A 25295-nucleotide genomic window follows, 5' to 3' on the forward strand; every position below is an offset into this window, starting at 1 on the left:
ATCGTAAAAAAAAAGTCACTTTTCTTTGCTTCAACCAACTTCATTCACCCTCCTTCCCCATTCAAGGGAGCAGTCCAAACTCCTTCCTTGTAATCCAGCGTGAAAAAGGAAATGGGCAACTTGCGATCTATTTTCACCCAAAGCGTATTGTAGGACAGGTCATTAAACAACGTGGCAGTTGATAATCATTCGGGTTTGGAATTGAATTTCACTTTAAACTGTATATTTAGTCCCGATTAGCCCATCAGCATAAAATGAACTGAAAACAAGCTTTATGAAACTGCGCATTTTCACATATCAAAATGGTAGATCGTTATTTACTCTCAGGTTAATCGGATTTAATGTTGGATTTAGGAGTATTCTCGATGTCAAACACCCACCCCTCCAAACGTCAAACCCCTCCAAACGTTTTCCCCTTGAATAATGTATTTTTAATCAGTCTCAGCGACCATTCCTACATTGAACACACTTTTTTTTTTTTTCCTCCACATGAATGGTTCTGAAGAAAGGTAAATTAAATTTACAGTTGTGCTTATCAGAAGGCGCAGAACATGATGTTATTTTAACTCTTGTTTTGCTTTCTGGAGATCGAATTTCGTTATCCTCAAATCAAAACAGCTTTGCGAGATTCAAAACAATAACTTTTTTCTTCCCGCTGGATGAGTCATCGCTGTTATCTGCAAGCAAGAGCTTAGCAGACGCTAGACAAAACACTGGCGCCAGCTGCATCTTAAAAACAAAGAGACGGGCTGGAAGTTCGATCAACAGGTAGGTGGCGGAAGAGAAAAGTCCCAGCATTTTAAAGATAACGTAACTGTCGAAGACGGAACTTTTAACAGCAGTGTAAAGAAGAAATAAATGACCCTTGCTGAACTTTTAACAGCAGTGTAAAGAAGAAATAAATGACCCTTGCTTTACATTTTACCGTTTTACCACGCAACAGACAATAATACGGGCAATATTTCCTATGCAGACAACAGCATTAAAAAATATATATAATAAATAAATTTTTTTAAAAAAAACTGAATTCTGCAATTATCAACATTGCCATGCACACCAGTGGCGGAGAATGAGCTGGGGAAAGGGGGGTCCCTTTTTGTTTTACTTGTTCTATGGTTTTTGTTTGTTTTCAAGAATATATCCAGAACTGGTTGCCCCATTTTAGATGTCAAAGGAAAGGAAGAGGGATGGGTCCTTTTCCACCCTCGCCTGTAATCAGCCCGCATCAGCAAGAAAATCGTGGCTGAAACAATCTGCATCGCACCCCCCCCCCCCCCCTACGTTTCCTGACAGGAAAAGAGGGAGAAGTCAGTAAGCCAACGGAACACTTTTTTAGCAGATATTACGACATCGACACAATTAGGAAAACATATGAAGTGGGAAACGGGAGTTATGATGCACGTAAGATCGAAGTAAACTTTTGTGGAAACCTGGATGACAACGCATTAAGCGGGTTGACGATCTTTAGTTCACCTATGTGGTTTTGATTATCTCTAACAGTTTCGCTTTTTTATGAAGTGTTGCAGGGAACAAAGAACACATTTTGAATGAAAGCGGTTACCGGAAGTTGTCGGCTACAAGGCCGAGAGTTGCTCACTCACAGGAACCTGCTGAACTGGACAGATGGGCCAGACTTCCAGGCGCCACACATCTGTATTTTCGAACATTACTGCGATCTTATCTCTCAAGGTGGTGTATTCATCGATGAAAGAGCTTGACCTGCCATACACATTGGCAAAGACTGCAAGTCCAGCAGTCATTTCGGGCTGCTCCCACCCTTCCCCGCGAGTTTTCAGCAGCTCTTAGGACAAGGAAACAAAAGGTCGATTTAAAATAACATCCAAGCACATTCGATCTTCTCTTCTCGCGTATCCAAGAGAAAGCATGGCAAAACAAGCCTGGCGCGTTGGGTAGCGGCCGTCGGGTGCGGGGTAACATTGGTGCGCTTGATTGAGGGGAGGGCAGAGGTCAAGTGCTATTGGATATCACTCAAGCATGGTGTGGTGGTGTCTATTTTTAATTCAGACCCAATTGTGAGCGGTAGAGCGCTCGCGAAGGAAATGAGTGGGGAAAAAAACAACGCATTTTTCGGCCGATTTCCTTCAATTTTTCAACTTTTTTTTTTCAAATTTTTCTATCTTTTTCTAAATTTTTCACGGTTCCCGGGAAAAGGGTCGTTACTTCGAGAGGGTCGTTATACCCGGGGTCGTAGAATCGAGAGTTGACTGTATATGAAATGTAGGATTTGGTACATGACACAATGCTTCCTCTATATAAATGTTCCTCTGCACTTACTTAATGCTGATGATAGCAGTATGCTTGCAGAAAAAAGTCTGTAATATTTTTTACAGTGTAGGAATCAGATCTTGCAATTCTATTTTATGTAAATTAGTAGTTCCTATATTCTTTCCATGTTTAGTGTGTCACAAAATACACTTGAACCAAGATCGATGGAGCTTACCCTTCCAAGTTTCCTGTGGTCTCTCCTGGCTGCTTCTTCCTGGAATTTCTCCCATTCCTTCATCTGTTTGTTGTCTGGGAAGGAAATCCCGTATATCCTCTGTAAGGATTCAGCATCTGATTTTCCCTCCCAGTATGTGGCAGAATTCTAAAGAGGGAAAAGAGGAAAATTAAACATGACTTATAATTGAAATATATAGTTATTATTTGTCTAGATACAAGCGTGCACTACATAAACAATAATTCAATTGCAAAACACCAGAAAATAATATGTTTATATATAAACAAAACCTAATTGATTACATTTAATCAACAGGGTGGATGCTCCATGATCCAAATATTCAAGGTGAAAAATAACTGTTAACATTTTACTTTAAACATTTATGAGTTTGTTTTTAAAAGTCCACTTTATGCACAGAAAGGTTAATCGAGAATGTCCCTACAATTTAAAGTGGGATCCAAACCACTATGTGCCTCCACCAGGTACTGAACCTGGGACCCCTTGATTACAAGATGACGAGGCTGAACATTTATGAATAGTTCCTTCTACATCTTACGAAGTATGTGAATAAATTATTAACCCCCTTCTTGAGATGTGAAAAATTAACAATTAACACAAGAGAAAATGATGATCAACAATTTGAATGTCTAAAAAGATAATTTCTCCATTACTTACTTGGCATCCAAAATTTAAAAAAACACCTCAGCTGAGTCATCTAACACTTAAAAAAAAAAAATCAATTACTGTAAGTGTTAAGAGAGCCGCGACAGCTCAGTCATTGGGGGATCCGACTACCATGCGAGAATCCGGGCTCGATCCCTGGCAGGGGATAACCGGGATTATTTCCACCTGTTCAAGTGGCTCCGGCACCCAGGAGTATGGTGCTGATCACATCACATCCACCTTCTGGCGTGATCAAGAAAGTGTGGGGTCCTAACTCCACACCCCCTATATGCCTTCATGGCATGGTGTAAAGCACAGGGGAGCACTTTACTTTTTTACTGTAAGTATAAAGGTCAATCACTACTTGAAGTTTACAAATGCAATCACCCTTGTGTTTGAAATCTAGAATTATGCCCAGGCATTGAAGCAATAATAAATTGTTCATTTAGGGAGGAATAGATGAGTCCTTTAATAATAAGAAGAAGAAATAAGAAAATATAACAGTGCATTCTGAATTAAGTATGGGCATTTTGCGTCAGTGAAACAATTCACACAGAATTCCCAGTACCATACATTCACAAACAACTACTGGTCAGAAGACACCCTGAGCTATCTATGATACTGAACTCAATGTCGAACTGCATTATAAAACAATTTTAAGAATTGCACAATAATTTACAAATACAGTTTGGAATTATACAGTCAACACACAGAACATTATTCCTTAAACTTTATATTATATTAATGTGAATACTTGCCTTTGTAACTTTTAATGCTTTAACTTTTCCAGTATGCCTCACATGTGGACCACGGCACAAGTCTATCAAAGGGCCACAACGATACACAGTAGTTGTTGGTGTGTTGACTTTCTCCCTTAATATTCTTACTTTGAATTCATTGTACTGCAAAAATAAATACATGGTTTACACTTTACCCTTCCAACAGTGTACACAGAGAAAAACACAAGGCAATAATTAGCAACTTGACAATTTCTTTCAAAGAATTCTGAAATATAGGATTATTCAACAAAAGTGAATGGTATTTTCATCATGATGATGCAAATATTCTGTAAACATTTGTGTGTTATATTCAGATTTTACAATGATACGGAAGCAGTTACTCTTATAGATGAGAAAGCAATCAAACTGAGATTTAAAACATTACAAGAATACAGTGCAAAAAAATCATACTTTGCAGTACAGGATGGGACAGATTAATCGGTACTAGACTAGCATCGTCTGATATAGGCATATCAGTAACATTACCAATAATTTTGCGATAGGCATATCAGTAACATTACCAATAATTTTGCCAATCAGATATATCTATAAATATCTTACAATTTGGTGCAATATTATCCCATTTGGTTACAATTTTTATGGATATAAACATACAAGGGCTGTTCAAAAAGAAACCAAACTTTTACAAAATTGAGAAAATGGTAATATCCACCAGCTATTTCAACCTGTCTCCTTCAAAGTACTCCCCTCCACTGTGCACACACCGCTCCCAGTGTCTATTTCAGTCCTGGAATGCCTGCTGGAACTCAAGTTTTGGAATGGCCGGTAAACTCTGTAGCGAATTTTCCATGATCTATTATATTGTCTGGTACCTGTGACCTTGGAGGGTTTATTTCAACTTGGGCAAGAGGAAGAAGTCTGCTGGTGTCAAATCAGTGGAGTAGGCCGGTTGAAGGACAACTGGTGTCTGGTGCCTTGCCAAAAACTCGTGGACAACCGAGTGAGGAATGAGCACATGCTTTATCGTGACAAACCATCCAAGATTTGTTCTACCACAACTGTGGCCTATTGCACTGCGCCTTTTCTTGAAATTGTTGTATGACATTAAAGAAGAACGCTGCATTAATTTGGGAACCATGTGGCACACACTCCAATCCCCTACCAGTCAAAGAACATGATTAACATCATTTTAACATGGGATCTACTCATTCGTCGTTCTCGATCTGAGAGGTCTGTACCATTTGTAACACTGTCAACTAAACATTCCTCGCCATAGGCTTCATGCAACATGCCGTATGTCTCTTTGAAAGTTTTCTGCAATTTCACACAGAATTTCACATACTTGTTGTTCTTCCCTTCCAGTTACTTCAAAGTGGGGTAACTGAAAATCTGATCGAATCTTTTGGCTGGGAGGTATTAGATTATCTGCATACAGTCCAGACCTTGCACCTAGCAACTACCACCTCTTCCGCCATCTGAAGACCTTCCTGGACGGCAAGCGTTTAGACACTGATGAAGAAGTGAAAACGACCGTGAGTAACTGGCTATCTCACAGGCGGCAGAATTCTATGAGGAGGGTATCTAAAAACTCGTAGTTCATTACGATAAATGTTTAAACTGGCAAGGAAATTATGTAGAAAAATAGAGAAGTGTATGTAAATTCAGAAAATAAATGTTGTTTTGTAAAAACATTTACTTACTTCGTTTTTATTGCAAAACGGACCTTACTTTAAAAAAAACCTGATATAATGAAAAATTGTGTTTTACCACCCTTCGAAAGATGTGTGAACATTAAGCTACAAGGATGAGAAGAAAATGTAATGCAGTGAATCTCCCATGACCAACCCTTCTGATTCATGACCATATAATCAGGAGATATGTGTGGTGAAAAAAAACTGACACACTTACTCAGAGTTCGGTTAGTTCATATGAACTTTCCAGCCTGCTCATTACCAGTGCATAGTTACAGATCGGTTAGTTCATTGAACTGTCCAACTTGACTAGTGCCTATTTTAAGGGGGGGGGGGCAAGAAAATTAACAACAAACATTGGAGGTTGACTGTTATGTATGCATCCTTTCATATCAAAATAATATCCAAAATTAGTCCAGAAATGGTACTTTTCGTGTCCATACAATATCCAAAGTACGTACACAAAAAAGTCTAAATCAAAGCATAATGTCCAGATTACGTCCCACTTGATATCCAAAACATATCCATTTCTGGATATCTTCTGGATATCACATGCAGACAAATGGAAATCCAGCAGATATCCTATCTGGTTAGTGGATAACACCAGTATAAGCTAATATACTTTGATATTGGCTAAGCCAATTATATTTAAGCATTTATCTTCTTTAAGGAAAAAATGTGTGAAAAAAATCCATCTTTGGCAAGATCTCCTTAAAAAATGTTGAAATCCTGTTAATGTTGTTGTAGTGTTGAAAGTTGCTTTTGATAGGTTCAAGGAGTCTCTTATACAATGGCAGTTCTGTAGTTGTCAACAACTTGAAGTTTGTGAGAAATGAAACACTGATTAGCAGAATCAATTGGCCTTACTAAAGGTAAAAGAAGGCACGTAACAGCGAGAATCAAATGCAATACTCAATAGGATTATACAAAGTACGTACCTTAAACATATTCAGTAAGTCCTCCTTGGTCATTTCCAAACGCTCGAAAGGCTGTTTCTCCTTCACAATACTCTTCATTACATTCTCTATTGAGGGGAAATCAGTATTGGACACCTTTTGATCAGAAAAAAAAGGCAATGTTTACAAATGAAATTAAGACCTGCACTTCCTCCATTTTGAAGGTAGGTGTCAATATATTCTTAAGTGTCTATGTATGAAAAGCAACGGAAGCTGGAGTATGACTGGGTAGACATAGCATTCACAAAGTACCTGAAAGACGAGGCTTGCAGGGGTGGAAACTAGTCAAAGGATCAAAAATTATTGACTGAACTGACCAAAATGCCAAACATACTGACAATTTCATAATAGCCTATCGATAAAATGGTATTTCAAAAGTGAAACTGAGATTTTTTTTTAAAAAAAAAAAGTTTCCCTGTGCTTAGCACCACGCCATGAAGGCGTATAGGGGGTGTGGGGGTAACGCCCCACACTTCCTTGATCCGGTCGTGAGTGGGGGTGATGTGATCAGCATTGACCGCTTCCATTGAGATTTAGCTGGTACCCAATATCACTATAGTCATGCCAAATCTTTTCATTAAACACAAAACTAAGGTTTTTATTAACATAGAACAAGAATTTCATTTTGTACTTAAAAAAAATTAAAGATGTGGTATCCTAACATCATGAACAGGAAACAGAAGAAAATATAGCCCCCAAACAGCACTTAAGGAAAGTGAATACTCAAGAAACACTTAGTTCATCACTACATTAATAGTTATTACTAGTTTATGAAAAAAGATCAAAAAATATCTTATATGAATTCAAGTGTACATCTGGAATCAGTGAGAAGTCTCATCCATACACCAAATTAAAGAACAAAATATTCACAAACTGCAGTCACAAACTACAAGAAACACGACAAAAAAACTGAGTTTTGTTCATATTACTGGCCATTTTCCACCCTTGAACTTGCAGTTCTGCTAATAGTTAGCATAGTTGCTTATAGCCTTTACATGAAGTCCAATAGTAGTATTACATGTAACCTTGGTACAGCAACAATTTCTCCACATCCTTTCAGTAAGTAATTTCAATTCCTTGGTATGATTAACATTGTTATCAACTGAACAGGATTTCAATATCAGAAAATACACTTTTACTTTTTACATTTTTATGAACTTTTAAAAATATTTTAACCTGTAAAGGGCTATAATCTACTATGCCAATGTTGTCCTCTTAAGAAATTTATCCTCATACAGAGAAAATATAATTATTTATTACTGCAACAGGATATTCCAAACCTAAATCTCTATAATTTTATTGAAACCATTACATTTTTCATTTTCTCAAATCAATAACTGCACAAAATACCAACGAAACATTTACCTGTTGTTCATCTATGAACATATCATAGTAAAAACCATTCTCAATAGGAGGTCCATAACACAAGCATCCACCATAAACTCTCTCCATTGCCTCCCCAAGTATGTGAGCTGATGAATGCCAGAACACTTGCTGAGCTGTAGAATGAAAAAGTTAGTATTACAAAACACACAATAAATATCTACCAAAAAAAATCTATGTGACCACGAGAACTGAAATTTCATGACGGTAGTTTTAATATTTATTTTATGCAATAAATATTAAAAAATTGCCACACATATTCACTCATGTTAATTTTCACGTTTCTTAGAATTGTAGCTAAACACCAAACAATATGCAAACAAGCTTTGGGCAACAATGTATATGGTGAAAACATTGAACAGAGTTCACTGAAGTTAGAGTTCTACAGTGTCCAATTTATTTATAAAATATAACTAAAATTCTGTAAAATTGGTAACAGATATTTACACTTCTATTTACCAAGAACTGTAAATTTTGAATTGATGAAAGAAACTTTAGACATAGAACTTGTAATACACAAAGTATACTACAGGAGCCAAAATTTGAACAAATGTCAACGCTGCAATATTAAAAATAAGAATTTAAATGTGTATGTGTATACTGTAGATTCCTTGAAATTTCTACGAAAAACATATTTTATTTAAACATACAAAAGAGGAAATAAACACAAAGTTACCTTCTTCATCATCAAATTTCAACAGCTGGAGTGATGCATCCTCTTCAAGTGGTCTATCCAAGTCCCATAAGACTCCATTAACTTTAGATATGACTGCATTGTCAGCTAGACCCTGGCTGTAATATACATATGCAAATATTACAGCTGAGTAACAATTTATATTACAACTGAAGTCCATTATTTTATGTTTACTCAGAATATAAACAGTTTTTGTTTCATATTACTATAAGTTGGAGAAAGATAATTGTTCAATAAAGGCATGTGAATCCTCTACATAGGTTTATTGGTTAACTATCATATACACAATAACTTTACACATCCAAAAGTTATAAAAAGATCTAACATGAGTGGACAATTCTGCCTCTTTAAATTGTATGTGTTTGGAAAGAATGAGGGATGAGGAAGTGCAAGCATGAGCATAAGCTGGAATGCAGAGTGATGCGAGGGCAAGATGTGGTAAGGCTCTTGACTTACGAGAGGTGAATAGTCAAAGTTTTCGAGGAAAGGAGAAGACGAGAATAAGAGAATTTTGTGAGAGAGCATCGAGTAGAAGAGATGATCCTCTCAAAACCCAGGTAAATTCTAGCCTACCTAGCACCTAAACTTGCATCTGTCTGTAATCTGTCTGTAGTTCTATTACTTTATTACAGTATTAGATAATTCATTTGCATAAATTCATCGATGTTTATTCATTCCTTTTACCCAAGGATGAACGGCTGCCAAACACATCCCCATTGAGATAACGTAAATTAGCTGTTGCAGCCCTTCTTAATTTCTAGGAAGGTGATGAAATACTCATGATGATATAAATGCAAAATCAATAAAGCTATGTTTGTATAATCAGAGTGTCCACTCTAGGACCATGGTAAAATTCAAGTATAATTCCCAGTTTTCAAGGAGAACTTTCCAAAAATTCAAGGTTACAAGCAGATGTTCTCTCCATTTCAATCTTACATATCACCACCTCTCACCACCGACACATATACACACACAAATATGTTAACAATACAAAGTGTCTGTGTGAATCCAAAATGTATCCATACATTCTAATTTAATTCAATTAAATTGTATACCACGTTCTATTTAAAATATTCACACTTAAAAAACATGTACACACACAAGTCACAAATGTTGCGGAATATACTAATCTACGAAAAATTGTCAATTGTACAAGAATTTCAAACTCAAATTTACTAATCAGCTTCAAGATATCTTATATTTCAATAATCTCCTGCCTGTCAGATAGATTGTTCTGTCTTGGGATACTTGTAAATGTATGAACTCATTTGGATTAATAAAAGTTGCACTTTTTCACGGGAGAAAAATTCATGCAGAATTAATGCATAATTCCAGAAGCCAATAACTTATACATAATTCCTGGGATTCCCAGCGAGTAGCCAGCCTGATGATTTCTAAATATGGTTTCTTATTGTGATTTAAAATTACAGTTAAGGTCACAGAAACTCATACAGTGATTAAGGAATTTGCACCAAATGCATGTAATTTTCTACTGGAATGGTTTTCACTAGATTTTATATCTGAACTCTACTATTACCACTAATAAGTGGAGATTATGTATCAATATCATCAATAACGCACACTCTACAATCAAACTACCAATGGTTCAACATGAAAAAACAACCTGTGACCAAATGTTAAAAAAAATAATCATGGTCTGTCTACCTCTTGTGCCCAGGAACAAGAAATAAAAACATATTAAAAGCCAGATACTTCATAGGTCTCTCATCTGTGCATCAAGAAAAGAATGAAAAAGGATTGAAATATAACAAGGTAAAAGGTTAACCATAAGTAGACACAATCTACATACCTTATCCCTTTTGCAACATCATAAGGTGTGGTTTTCCATGACTGACCCTCAACAACCTTCCCATCTGGTAATGTAAGTTTAATAGGCTGTGATGGCTTAGCTACCAACTGAGCATTGTACTTTTCCTTCAATCTGTTCCACATTTCTATCCTTTCCTGAGGAAACGAATAAAATAACTTATGTTGAAGGTTTCAATAGGGAATGTAACATATCTTAAACATGCACAATCAAAATTCTTTGCAAGTGTCAACATCCTTCGAGTTTAGGAACTCTGAGAACTCCAAGGTAAATGTTTTATAATCATAAAAGCAAGAGCAAAAAGACAACACTTCACTCTATTATAAGTTTGTAAAAATACTGAACAGGTCTACCAGAGCAAATTCACTAATAGTTTTATGCTTACTTGTAAGCCTGTAATTATAATGTTATAGTTATTATTACATATGATTAATCGATTGATTTCATATATTTTACATCCCTTTTCTGTCACTTTTGGCTAATCGCAAAGATGGAGATGAGTGATGACATGATGAATGAACACTCACAAACACCCATGCCCAGGCTGGGATTTGAACCCACGACCCCTAGCATCATAGCACTATGTGCTAACTACTCTGCCACGGAGGATGGTGTTATTATTACATATGCACTGAATGTTTTAATCAGGGTGCGAAATTTCCGGTCGCCAGGTCGCCATTGGCAACCAAAAGTTTTGGGCTGGCGAATAAAAATTCGTTGTTTCAAATGTGTGTCAAACACGCCTCAAGACTTGACCTCTTGAGAGAAATGGCAGAAGTTATAGAAGAAATTCAAAAACTGAGTGATATCCACACTATTAGGTGGTTAGCCAGCAAAGAACGTGCAATAAGAGCTCTCTTGCAATCATGGAAAGCTGTTGTGACCCATCTTGAACAGGTGGCCCATAGAAAAGACAATGATGGCCCTAAAGCTAAGGATTTGCTGAAAAGTTTGAAGCAATTTAAATTTGTTAAGCTTCTGTACTTCCTTTTGGATTTCTACGGGAAATTGAACCCTTTAAGCGTGGCACTACAAAATAAGAATCTTTTGATTTCATCTCTGAAAATAAGAATTGAACACTGTATTTCAGTTTTGGCTGACCTGGAATCTAATGTTGGACCAAGCAAACAAGATTTCTTGGACCATGTATCCATTTCAGGGAAGATAAGGGATGTGCAAGAGTTTCAGACTGTTAGAGGAAACTTAATTAACAATGCGAAGGTGTACATCACAGAAACATTGCCATCTTTTTCACAGATGTGATTGCATCTCTGCATGTTTGACACCTTGGGTTGGCCTCCCAAAGAAAATATTCTTCAGTTTGGGATGGGAGAAATAAAGAAGCTCTACATATACTTGAACTCGAGCCTTTATAATGAGAAAATGGATGTTCTGTCAGCAGAGTGGACAGAATACAAACTTTTGTTTCCTTCTCCAGCTTTGAATCAGATCCACAGTGCGGAGTGTTCAGCAAGATTCCCCAATTTGATCCACATTTTGTCATTTTGTGCTGTTCTACCAGTGAGCACAGCTTCATGTGAGGGAGGTTTCAGCTGTCACAACAGACTCAAGACTACTTACAGGAACTCTCTGAAGACTGAGACACTGGATGATTTGCTCAGAGTTTCCGTAAACGGAACCTCCCCCCCCATCAGTGCAGAACGACAGCGCTACACAAACATTAATTCCTAACTTTTTAATAAGTGCTCATATTTTTATTATTTATCAATATAAAATAGTGGTGACCAAAGATTTTAGTCCGGCGACTGATTTCAAACTTGAAATTTCATGTCCTGTTTTAATAGTCCCGTCTAGTTCGCTTCATGCTTTGACTCTCTCTGCACTCTCTGCACACAGACTCGTCTACTTCGTTGATTTAGCATCAAGTAATGTATTTGGTGTTTTGCAAAGTTTGCAGTACATTCTGGAGCAGTGTAATTTGTGGTGTATGATCATGTGGTGCATGCTAACTAATCAAATGAATGTTTAAAGCAGCAGACAGGCATTTGTTGAATCTTCTGAACTTGAACACAGCTTATTGCCAACTTGGTTGAACATCATTAACTTGCACCAGCCTGACACAAGGTTACACCAACACTACACAGAGTGTCAAAAAGTGCAGGAAACCAGACGGGGCTATTGTGTTCTTCATAAACTTGTTTTTGTAATGCAAAGTGAGTCATCTTGTCACATACACTTATTAAGATTTATCTTTCCAACTCAACTCAATATTGGCATTACTCTTGTAACCATACCAAATGGTAACAAACAGAGCACAGAAACTAACAAAAAGTAAATTAAATTTGGCAACACTGACACAGGGCATCCAATGTGACTAAAAAAGCATTCACTTTACAAATAAGATTGTATGTAGCCCCACCCGAAAACACACCCACACAGAGACAACTCAAATAAACAGCTGTTAGCCAAAAGTTGGGGTGGCAATCAGTATAAAAGAAATTACCTGAATATATGCAGGCCACGGACTAAGCTCTGACACTCCTGCTTTATCACCGCCTCCTCCTCCTCCCTTTTTCTCCTTCACCTTCATTTTCGCTACCTGAAATAAGACAAAAAATAAAATCTCATGTAAATCTGGGTGTCAATTCCTAAAAATAATATCTAAGTCAGTGCAGAATACTCTTTTAGGGATCAGACAATATTTGCAATTTCACTACTGAATTATCTCTAATGAAATGTGTCAAAGTGATAAAAATATTGTGGAAATATAAACCTGTCCTGTTTTACCTGCTTTTTATCAGTACACTTCTAGAATTAAAACTCCTGTCTATGAATATTAATTTCTCTGTTAACAAACAATTACCAGTTCTAATTTATAGTTGGTAAATATGTATTTGAAACTTTGATAAAATGGGTTTTGTTTGATGCCTAAGTGCTTGAATGAAATTCCACATCTTATTCTGTAAGTGGAAAATATAAGGTGCCATCAAATGAAAAGGTCCATTTCCATGTACAGAGTTTATTACTGACATTGACTACACATATTCGCCATATGAGTTAAGGCACTTATCCCACTTAGGTACCAACTGATGAATGCCTTGTAGAAGAAGTCCTTGGGTTGTGAGGCAAACCATTCTGTCACTGCCACCTGCAGATCTGCGTCCATGTTGGAATTAGGTGTGTCCTTTTGGAAGGAACTCCACTAGCAGAGGGACCACGGTCATCGAAGAATAAGGTCACCATGATCTTGCTGGCTGATGTTGTTGCCCGACATTTCTCAGCTCAGCACAGGTATCATTTTATTGCACGATAATGCTCGTCACCATTCAAACACAGGACCTGTTGAATTCCTTCGGTCGGGAAGTGCTCAACCACCCTACTTAGAGTCCTCACTTGAGTACATGTGATTTCCACATTTTCAGCCCAATGAAGAAACATCTGAGAGGACGCCGCTATGCGTCGGACGCAGATCTGCAGGTGGCAGTGACAGAATGGTTTGCCTCACAACCCAAGGACTTCTTCTACAAGGCATTCATCAGTTGGTACCCAAGTGGGATAAGTGCCTTACCTCATACGGCGATTATGTGTAGTCAATGTCAGTAATAAACTCTGTACATGGAAATGGACCTTTTCATTTGATGGCACCTTATATAACAAGGCAAAGAAAATTCATTATTAACATCATTGACATATTAAATTTCATTAACATCATATGTGAAAATTGCCCATAAATGATCACTGAAAAAGTTACAAAAATGAATAGTTTGTGTTGAGGAAGGGGATGTTTTCATCTTCAAGACATAAAACTAAGTATATGGAAAAAGAATTAGTTTTATTCTACCATATCTACACTAACCAATGTAGTTTCATGCAAAGAAGACTACAAAACTACAAAGAGCACACCCAAGAATATTTATGCAAAAAACAGAATAAAACCCTATGTGTCGACAAGAAAAGAACACAGTACTTTCATTTTGCTCCATGAAAATAATTATTGTCATATAAAGGATATTGACAATACAACAACGAAAAGAATCTTTCCTCAAATCCTTATTATTTTTTTATGCTGCTTTCTACCTCTTAAATTAAATGTTACAATTAAGATGAATGACGATTAGATGAAATTCACAAAGGGATAAACATTCATGTCCAGTCTGTGAGTTTCATCAATATTGATTTTCGATATCAAAAAAGTGATATCGCACAGACCTATCTGTCACCATCTATCTTCATGAAGCAACAGTTTGTTTTTATACGTTAGTAACAAAATACGGTACTTTAGTATTATACGGACTACCTCATTTGTCTACATTAAATTATATTCCCCTTGCAAACATGACTAATTTAACCTAACCTAAGGGTTTCCTTTGGTTTCCCAGAAAACAGACGGTCTGAAATGTAGTCTGTATAATACTAAAGTACCCAAAATACTACAACTTTGTACCACATAAGATAAAGTCATGCAATAAAGGATGCAAATAAGAACCACCAAGCCACGATTTAAGAATTGACACTATTACAACTATTCAGCAACTGACAAGTCCAGAGTCTGAAGCATTTATTTTAAAGTGATTCCTGAGCAGCTTGGATGCAATACCTGATTCTTTTTAAAAAAGGAATGGTATTCACAATACAATATTGATATGAAATACATTATTATTGCATGGGCCCAGGAGAGTTAAATATCATTGTTGATCATCAAACATGCATGTTCCAATACCCTCCAATGTATATTTACACGGCTTGATATAATCCAACCACTTTGTGGGACCTGTAGAGTTGTGGTGTGCCAAAAATTACATATTTTCACACTACATAAACATAGTAGGTACTTTTACCTTTCCCCCTCTTTCCTTTTTTCTTTAATCATGATGACTGAAGCAACAGAAAGTCAATAGACATTTTCAGCTTCCTATTATAATATGGTATTATCATCTTGGATTTGATACATTGAAATTAATCATTGCAAGTTAATTTATGTGATGACAACTGACATTTGGTTTATGTTGAACTGAAAATATCAGGTCACCAATTTTTGTCAAATATAATTATGTTTCCTATAAACACGATGGAAAAATAATTTCTTAAAGGTTCACATAAGCACAGCTTGCAAATCTCTATATACAGTATATAAAAATGGATGTATGTGTGTATGTTTGTTCCGGCATAACTCTCGAACTCCTGGAGCGATTTCAACCAAACTTGGAATGTGTATCACTTGCAATCTCGAAAGAAATACTGTGAGGGTGTTAGACACCTCTGGGGGTGGGGGTAGGGAGAGGGTGACATGTAAAAATTATCGAAAACAACCGATATTAGTGTAGAATCAATAGTTTTTGGAGTCGCTAAGATGAATAGTGACACTCCCAATGCAGTTCAATTTATTTATTCTTGCTCCTGGAGGTGGAACTAATTTGTTGTTCATAATCAAGTTTTGACTTAAATTATATTACAGTGAATTTGTAAAAGATATTACTTTATAATTTGTATACTGTACTTATACTTTTAAATACCTGTAAATAAAATTAGTTACATTTTACGCTAGTTAGAATTCATTAAACACAAGGGCAACGCCGGGTAATCACCTAGTTATTGAATAAAAATAAAATTTTTACTTGAGTGTGGTTTAAAAGGTTCATTTCTAAAACCAACCTTTTGAATCCATTGCCGAAGGTAAAGACAATCATAGTTAAAAAGATAAAAATCAAATGACTGAATATGGTCATCAGCTGTCTTGTGCTCGAAACACATGTCACTGCCCAACACTTGCAGCACTGCTATTGCTGAGTCATTATTCAATAATTTGATTTTTTTTCCTTTTGACCATCTTCATTATTAATTTTACCTTTTTAATGTCATTGGATAACCCTGAAGAAGAACCCGGTAATGGATTCGAAACATCAGTCTTAGAAAGAAACATTTTAAACCACATGATGGAAAAGTTGCATGTTACCTTGAATCTTATTATCAGGAGCAGAAACTATGACTTTTAACGAGTGTTATAATTTTCTAAATGCACCTACATTTCTGAGACTAGTTCTGTCTCTGCCCACAGGGTAATACATTTCTTTCTATCTTGTCATCTACCGGCAGTCCCCAATATGTGTAGGATATAAACAGAGTACCTGGGTTTGATTATTTCTTTGTGGTGGGCCAGGCTCCATCATGTCAAGAGTTGTTCGGGGTTGACACTTGGAGTAATCAACTTAAAAATTTACATTTAAATCTCCTTCAGAACTGCTTACATGAAACTGTTGGTCCCTGAATGGTTGCAGGTATAGTGTTCCCCCAGTGTTGCACTGTTCCTCTTTTGTATGCTAACTGGCCAAGGGAGTGTTGGAGATGACTTTTTAAAATGATGTGGAGTGTTATTGTTTTATATGTAAATCACTTATCTATGAAAAGTGTTTCTGGGATCTTGGGTGTTTGGAGCGACAATGTGGGAATTATGCTGTGTGGCCATGTAATTGTTCTTTTCTTGATGATTTAATATTTATACTATTCTGTTCCTTGTTGCATAAATTGAAACAAAAGATGTAAACTCTTTGGGAGCTTACAGACCAAAGTGACCAGCAACATGTACCATGTGGAAAAAGAACCTTTAGACATAAATGCAACCTTTCATATTGTACCGACATGATAAGCTGCATGTGTTGATTGTTGCTTGGACTGAGACATTTTTCTCAATAGTGTGAATCATGTCATATCAGCCTGTTGGTCATGAATGGACAGTAAATACTTTCTTAGAGACTGGATGGGGCCCATCTCGCTTGTCACTTCAGTCCGAAGCATAACCGTTACAGATAATAATTAGAGAGATAAGCACCAGGAGCAAGAATGCAGAGCCGATTCAAGCATTTCCACTTACCAGCAGTTGTTAGCATTTGAACATGTAGCAACACACATGATTAATCTTGATTTGTATATTTACATGATATAGTACATGCAGTGCAATTGTCTGTACTTTAAATTATGGTAATACACTGCTGAATTCTCATATTTTGTCTAAGACTTGTGATACATACATAAATATTGAAATAAGCTAGAAGAGCATGCACAAGGTCCTAGTTTAAAAAGTACTAGGTGCCGGAGGAAAATAGTATTTTTGAATGTTTCAAGTGTCACTTGAGCAGAAAACACACACGTACCCCAACAATTGTGCTGTTCTCTGTGCGCATTTAAAATTTTATAGCGTTTTCCTATACAAGATATAAAATGTACTTTGAAAAGTTCATGCAATTGTATCTTATCACTTTTCTGAAAAGACTTCTATAACTGTTTCATACATCCTTGTATTAGCACAACTACTGTATTTTTAAAAAAAGCATGTTCAATACTGGGAGCTAAGGTAAGTACTATCAACCATGCAACATGCCATCCATGATCAAATTACAAAGACGGACACACACATCACGAGCCTCACCTCTGCATTTTTTGTTCCTTTTGCCTTCCCCATAGTCTTCCCACCGTCTTTGGGCCCATTAACTTTTACACTGTTCACACTCATGACTGCAGGCGGGAAGTTTTTCCGACGTGAACCAAAGCTCTCAATGTGGCGATACCATCGAAAAACGTGAGGAAAATCAATGCTTGGTTTAGCACCCAGCGATTCAAAAACAGATGTATCAGCTAAAGTGGGCTCAAATCCATCAATGTAGCTTCTGGTAGAAAGGTAATCATTTAATTCTGACAAGCCTTCCTTTGACTTCAAGTTTCCAAACACCATTTTATAGAAACCACACACATTCACAGTTATTCTTGTTTTCTAATACCTGCAATGTCCACACTTTGTAAGATTAACATTACATTCTTGCATATTTCCGCTGCAAGAAAACATATGAAAACATTAATTACTCTGAATGTTATACCTACTTTGTATTGTTTTTACCATATAGATACCTAATTATTAGTTTTCAAAGTATGACATTTAAATTTAGTTAACAAATTATATTTAGATGGAGATGTTTCTGCCTGAAGGTTTATGGAACAACTGCTGGCAAAGTATAGGGAGATAAAATAAAAATATTATCTATCATATTCTAACCGAAATCAAAATTATATTCCAGATTCATTTCATTTATACCCTGTTCCATCTATCCCTGGAGCAACGAACGAAAACAAGTCTCTGCCCAAGTAGTGACGTGAGACAGCTCCACCAATGAACATGCGAGGGTTGCATTAAGGGGTTGGGGAGGGAGAAGCAACTGGTTACCAGCCTTCGAGCAGCATGTACTGCTTTGCTCTGCCCACTTGATTTCTCCCCCTTCTCTGATGCCTTGCATGACCTTGCTCCAGAGATATCCAGGACAAGAGTATAAAACTTCCATACATATGCTCTTATTATATTTCATCATCCTTAAACATGCTTGGCGGTGCAGAAATTACTAATTATTAAATGACAGTTCTTAGTGTTTAATATATTCTATACATTTCAAATCAACCAAGTAAGATTCCTTGGCTTCTTAATCTTTCTACTTCATGTTGTACATACATATATAACTATAGATTGGGTATGAATGTAGAATATAGAGAATGTCTCCAATTCTTTCCTACTTCTTATACTCACTAAATATGCAGTCCTGGTAACGTATCTGGAGTTAAGATTTGGGGGTCACTTGTAAAAATTGTACACTTACATCTATATTATGTTGCAAAATTACGTTCTTCATTACCGCAATCATTCTCCATACATAAACATAACAACCATGTTTGATGATATGAACAAGTGACGTTCGGCATTCGATGCACTGTCTACAGCATTGCCACACTGTTCCTTCGTTACTTTCAGAGCATTAGTTGTTGCTTCGTTACTTGAAGACCATGTGGAATGCGGACTTTGATTAGAGGTAGGTTTGGCAACGGTGTTCTAGTGTTCTTATAGAAAAATGGCATCTTGTGCAGTGAGGAAGCTAGTGCTACAAATTTATATTTTGTTACAATATGTGCTCATTGGGAAAAGATTTAACTGATATCGCCACAAAACTTTTTCCGGTAAGGTTAGGGTAAGAAAGTATCTTGAATTTCGTTAATATTTGGTAGATTAACTAATTTTGGCCTTCTGATCAGTACATTATATACATTCATGGAGGGGGGGATCCTGGTGAAGATGGCAGACCAATCTAGTGGTGTGTCTGCTACGTGTGTGTTTCTGGTTAACTAACGCTAACCAGGCTGGGTCCAGTTCGAGCCACGTGTTGCGATTAAGTTTGTCTTTTTCTTCATGAATGGCTATTGCTTCCTTGATAATACGGTGCCAGTAGTTTGAGGTTTTGGCTATAATTTCTGTGTTGCTGAAATCTAGTCTATGTCCCTCAGGACTAGCAGAACATTCAATCAATGACCATGAACCAGGTCTATGTCCCTTGGGACTAGCAGAACATTCAATCAATGAGGGACATAGACCAGATTTCAGCAACTCAAAAATCATAGCCAAATTTCATTTGTTTTAGCACAGTAAGGCTAATCGGGACTGGACCAACAGTTTAAAGTGGGATCCAAACCACTATGTGCCTCCACCGGGTATCGTACCCGGGACCCCTTGATTACAAGGCAACGACGCTATCACTACGCCATCGGGGAAGCACATTTATTATAGAGGAACTGCAAGACCATCATCATCACTCTTGTTTCTGTTTCCCAGAAGATTTGAATAGGGGTTCACCCTGTTTTATAATACGCAACACAGTATGCACACATACACCACACACTTTAGCCGTAAGTTCTAGACTCGGAGAAAACAATGTTTCAGCAAGCACTTCTTCCGACGCCAATTCCTTGAGCAAGAATACACTAGATTTCTGTCTTGTGAATGTAATATTTTACCCTTGGTGCCTGTACTACTTGTAACAGGTTTCGAGAGCGACATTATTAATTTGATTTGATTTAACTCTTCTGTCACTTTTGGCTAATTGCGAAGATGGGAATGAGTGATGATATGATGAAATTGATGGATGGACATTCACAAACTCCATGTCTAGGCCGGGATTTGAACCCCAGGATCCCTGGCATCGTAGCACAATATGCTATCCACTTTACCATGGGGGCCGGCATGAAATTATTAAGTAACACTCGCGGAACTCACACTATTGCATAACTATCGAACATAAGGACTGGACTTCACAGCCAGCTACGCTACCAGGGGTCCCGGGTTTGAATCCTGGCCCGGGCATAGGTGTTTGTAAGTGTCCCTTTATCAATTTCATCATATCATCATCCATCCTCATCTTCGCGATTAGCCAAAGGTAGCATAAAAGCGAAGTAAAATAAATCAACATTTAATCAATTAATAAGGGCTGTATTGAATCGTCTCACAACTGTTCTTCATGGTGTACGAGTACAATTAATTATCTTACACCGCCCTTGTTATGAAAACGCTGAACTGAAAGTGACTCAGACTCACAATGTTCGTAAACGCCCACGACAATGAAGGGCCATTGCTCAAATTCAGCCAAATTTCACACCCATAGCTTTACCAAGACACAACTCAGCGGGGTTAACAAGGTGGCAAATAATAATAAAAAAAAACAGACTGAACACTGAAGGAAAAAACGAATGGTCATTGTGTGTGTGTGTAGGGACGAGCTGTTTCCCTTGTTTCTTTGAGAAACGGACGGAAATGCATGGGACTTGGACAGTCAGGTTCATAATGTCGTGTCTCATGCAATGATGAAACTTAAAGTAGCGAGTTTTATAAAGATCTTCTTGCGCACAAACCTAACTGTACAACATTGCACTCCTGCTATTGGATGGTCGCCAAGGACACGTTCTCCGTAACTCCGCCCCATTTCGCTTCTAAAACCGTGCGTCGTATAACCCAACGCAACCTAACCTTATGGAAATGGTTCGTGGGGCTATCTGTGAATGGCTCGTGGGGCTATCCGTCAATGGTTCGTGTGGTTATCGTCAGCTACCCGTGCATAATGTATAATTTCCAACGGTGATGAACACGATAGTATGTATTTTTCGGTGAAAAAGGTTGAAACACTGCATACCCACAACGTGAGTCAAGATGTGTCCGCCATATTGTGTGTTCCGGAGGCGAAGAAAGGAATAAAAAAAAAAAATCACTCGCTCTGTGAAAAATTCGTTTTCGTGTAAAAAGCATAATGGCACCTTGAACTGTTCCACAATACACAATTGGTAAGTACGAACAATGCGAAACACAAAATATCCGATTTAAATGTGTCTCCGATATAACGAACTGTTACCAAAGTTGTAACATTCACAATACCCTACATATCAACACAAAATGGTGCAAGAGGGACTGTTAAGCCTGTTTGTTTGATACTGGTTGGTGTGGGATTCTTTTATTATTATTTTATTGTGAGATAGTATTAGTTGGACATGAAAGGTTGGTGTAAAATTACCAATCAAACCAACCCAATTTATCGCCACCTAAAATGCAAACTTCATATTTTTATGAGGAAAGGTAAAAGTATTACATCATCCAATCTCCCTAGGCTTGCATAAGGTGCACAGGTTAACGTCACCACTCCCATTTCATTCCCTATATCATACAAATACTGCATCTACAGTATTTCTCTATGTTTACAATTTTAAAAAAATCTACCTCACACTTTATACAATATACAAATGTGAATGCATGCAAAAGGAAGACAGATAAAGGAACAATTCTACTGAATAAGGGTTTTCCACATGCTAAAGAAACCGGGTGGCCTACACACCAATGAGTAATTCCTCAGTACACCAGCACCTGGCCTCTTGGCATATCTCAATAGAAATATTCTGCACATCTGTCAGACACTAGAAATAGCAAATAAAAGGTTGTTATGGAAAAAAATCATGCCTTTTCACGAATTTCCGAGTCTTCACTTCTCACACCATCCACCACGTTTTGCATCGTGACGTAACTTGAGACATCCAGCTAGTGATGGGTCGTTCGTGAACGAGTCGTTCAAAAGTAACGACTCTCTCTTGTGAGCGGTGAACGACTCGTTCACCAGAATTGAACGACACGTTCAAAGAGTCGTATGTGTGCGACGACTCCTCCGCCCGCCAAGCAACTATTATTCCATTATTCCCTCTCCTTTCCACGAATTTTGCGAGGAAGGCGCATGCGCAAGTGTATACTCGCCTGGCGGCCGGAATTTTTGAAAGAAAGCAAGTCGATTCTGCGGGCAGAAAATGGGGACTGGAGAGGAGAGGGAGGGGGGGTCCTCTCTGTTCCTTTTCCCTACCCCTAGTTGAGTGAAGCGGGCAGAAACGTGCCGTGTACGATGAGAGGGGAAGGAGCATGCTCGCGAGTCGACTCTTTCCTTCGTTCAAAGAGTCGCTAAAGTGTGCCACGACTCTTTGAACGAAGGAAAGAGTCGACTCGCGAGCTCGCGACTGTTGTTTGCAGAGAGAGAGCCGCAACCCCAGCCCATGACGGGCAGCGAAGAACAGCCAACAAATTTGTCCTGTAATTTCAAGTTCGGCCAAACCATTAGCGCTAAAATTACAAGAAATTAAATGTTAGTAAAAAATATTAGGGGAGTCTCGTAAAAATTTTGGGAAGGTGTTAGGCACAGACCTCTTGATTACAATATTCCGATTAGCCTATTTTGAGTTGTTATTGTTCAAGTCCACTTTATGTGCAGATAGGATAGTCGGGACTGGACCTACAGTTTAAAGTGGGATCCGAACCTCCACTTTGTATTGAACACGGTACCCCTTGATTACCGGCGACGTTATCACTACGCCATCGGGGAGACCCGATTAGCCTATTGGAGCATAAAAGTGGACTTATAACAATTTTTGCCAAGCAAAGCATTTTAATACATGACAGCGTTAACCACTATGCTATTAGGGTGAATTAGAAAAGGGGGGGAGTAATTTATAATTTGCAACACAAAATACTTAGTGTGGAAAGCGATTGTTACTTTTAATTATTTTCTAAAGCGCCGGCCTCCATGGTGGAGTGGTTAGTACACCTCATTACTCATCCTGATCTTCGCGATTACCCAAAAAAAGTGACAGAAAAGCGAAGTAAAAAAAAAAAGCTGTTGGCCATCTGCGGTGAGCCTACGTGTTAAGGTGTTTTACTAGTAGAAAGCAACATTAAAAAAAATACATACGTATAATTTGGCCCGCTTTATAGAAATTCGATCATACATTATGATATTGGCAGAAACTTATATTGAATGACTGTAGAACAACAAAAAGCTATGGACATGGATAATGTTCAAGAGCGATATATATTTCTTAAACACAGCTGTTAGCCATCCGCGGAGAGCGAGCGGGTGGATCCTACTCTAAACTGTAGATCCAGTCTGCTGGCGAGACTGCCGCCGCCGCGCCTTGTGTAAGAGAGCTCGCGACTCGCGAGCGAACGACGAGTGAGCAGAAGAGTCGCTAAGGCGAGCGAGTCGTTAAGGTGCTTAATGACTCTTCGTGCCGTCTCGAGAGTCGTGAACGATGAGGGAGGAGAAGAGTCGCTAAGGCGAGCGAGTCGTTAAGGTGCTTAATGACTCTTCGTGCCGTCTCGAGAGTCGTGAACGAATGATGGGGAAAGAGTCGTGGGACTGTGCTGTGACTCTTCGTGCTGTTTCAAGAGTCGTGAACGAGCGATGCTCGTGGAAATGCAAGCATGTGTCGCAGCGCAGATCTGGAGTGCATTTTGTTGACTCGCTTTCTCACATTTGTTGCGATATTAAAACCAGTGATCGAATGCAAAAAAAGGAAGAATATGTAAATGCACGTTATTACTAATAAAAGGTTGATATAATTATATAGCATTTCTGTGTATGCTATCGTACTGCATAATTTGCATTATCCGCAGCATGAAATGTAAACTGAAACAAGATACAAATATAGAAAATCTCACTCATGAGGCAGAGTAATGAAAACAAGTATGTGCAATAAATTTTGTTTGTGCGTGTGTGTTTACTGTTTACACATATGTATATCCACACACACAGACTCGTATTTGTATTTTTCTTATTTTATGCCGCTTTTCTTCAAATTTTAAGTAATCGCGACGATGAGGATGATGCGTGATGATATAGATGAAGGGACACTCATAAAGAATATCCTTGCCCAGACCGGGACTAGAACCCAGGAACTTCTGTGACAAGATCAAATGTCGATTACTTCAGAATCTTGGCCATCTAGTCGGCTACACGCACACACACATACACAAAAATGCAATACAATTTATTAATCTTGAAGGACAGAGGCTGATATATTCCGTTGTGTTCGTTTATTTAAATACAATCATGTGCTTCAACACCTCCTACCCCCCTTCCTCCTCTTCAGGCATGTGTTTCGAGAAAAAGAAGCTTGACGACTCTTTTGAACGACTCATTTGAACGACTCTTCTCAGTGAGCGAGCGCTCATGAGTCGACTCGCACAAATGAACGGCTTGAACCCATCACTACATCCAGCCACTGAGCCACAATTGCATTAATATATACATCGTTATTGGCCATTTAACTTTTGGAAAAGTATATAGGCATTACGAAGATTTAACATTAAAAAAATCTTATATTTATCAATAATAGAATTATTTTCAGTGAAACAAAGGGTTTATGCAGATTTGATGGACATGTTTCAAGGTTTCATTCACGTTCCTTTCGCTGCTACCGGCGGCGAATTGGTATCCCGGATCGCACAACACTAGAGCGACCTTGCGTTCAATGCCTACATTGTTAGGTTAGGTTAGGTCTGTTTTTTTTATTTTTTTTAGCATAAATACACTGAAAATGTATTGTTTGTGCTAAGAGAACTAAACCTATAGGGCAAAAGGTTTAACCTGGCACGGTTCCCGCCAAAACCTTCTCTGTCGTCTGCACGACGTTGTTGCCACTGATTTCGGTGCAAGGCTGCAAGCACAGATGTCCCCATCACCAGAACATTCACGTCCTTGACAACGTGGCAACGAAGGACACGTGAAGGAAGCGGCGACCCCTGGTAAGCG

General features: G+C 37.9%; 1 protein-coding gene across 5 annotated transcripts in view; it reads right to left on the minus strand.

The window, feature by feature from the left end:
- The window catches only part of ThrRS (threonine--tRNA ligase), a 52076-nt gene extending 29816 nt beyond the window's left edge, over positions 1-22260 (minus strand). Inside the window, exons 1-9 of one of the 5 annotated variants that reach the window (XM_083140188.1) lie at positions 22184-22260; positions 17801-18200; positions 12881-12976; positions 10399-10553; positions 8571-8686; positions 7877-8010; positions 6494-6607; positions 3883-4026; positions 2462-2608 (exon numbers count right to left, since the gene is read on the minus strand). In XM_083140188.1, coding sequence (XP_082996314.1) covers positions 2462-2608; positions 3883-4026; positions 6494-6607; positions 7877-8010; positions 8571-8686; positions 10399-10553; positions 12881-12976; positions 17801-18103 — 1209 coding nt within the window. In that variant the 5' untranslated portion in view covers positions 18104-18200; positions 22184-22260. Of the gene's footprint in view, positions 1-2461; positions 2609-3882; positions 4027-6493; positions 6608-7876; positions 8011-8570; positions 8687-10398; positions 10554-12880; positions 12977-17800; positions 18201-22061 lie in introns of all 5 variants that reach the window. The other 4 variants (XM_083140209.1, XM_083140198.1, XM_083140231.1 and 1 more) reach the window with 4 other exon arrangements.
- Positions 22261-25295: the final 3035 nt, after the last annotated feature.

The sequence above is a fragment of the Lepisma saccharinum genome, chromosome 1, assembly GCF_977018435.1.
Source record: "Lepisma saccharinum chromosome 1, izLepSacc3.1, whole genome shotgun sequence".
Lineage (NCBI taxonomy): Eukaryota > Metazoa > Arthropoda > Insecta > Zygentoma > Lepismatidae > Lepisma > Lepisma saccharinum.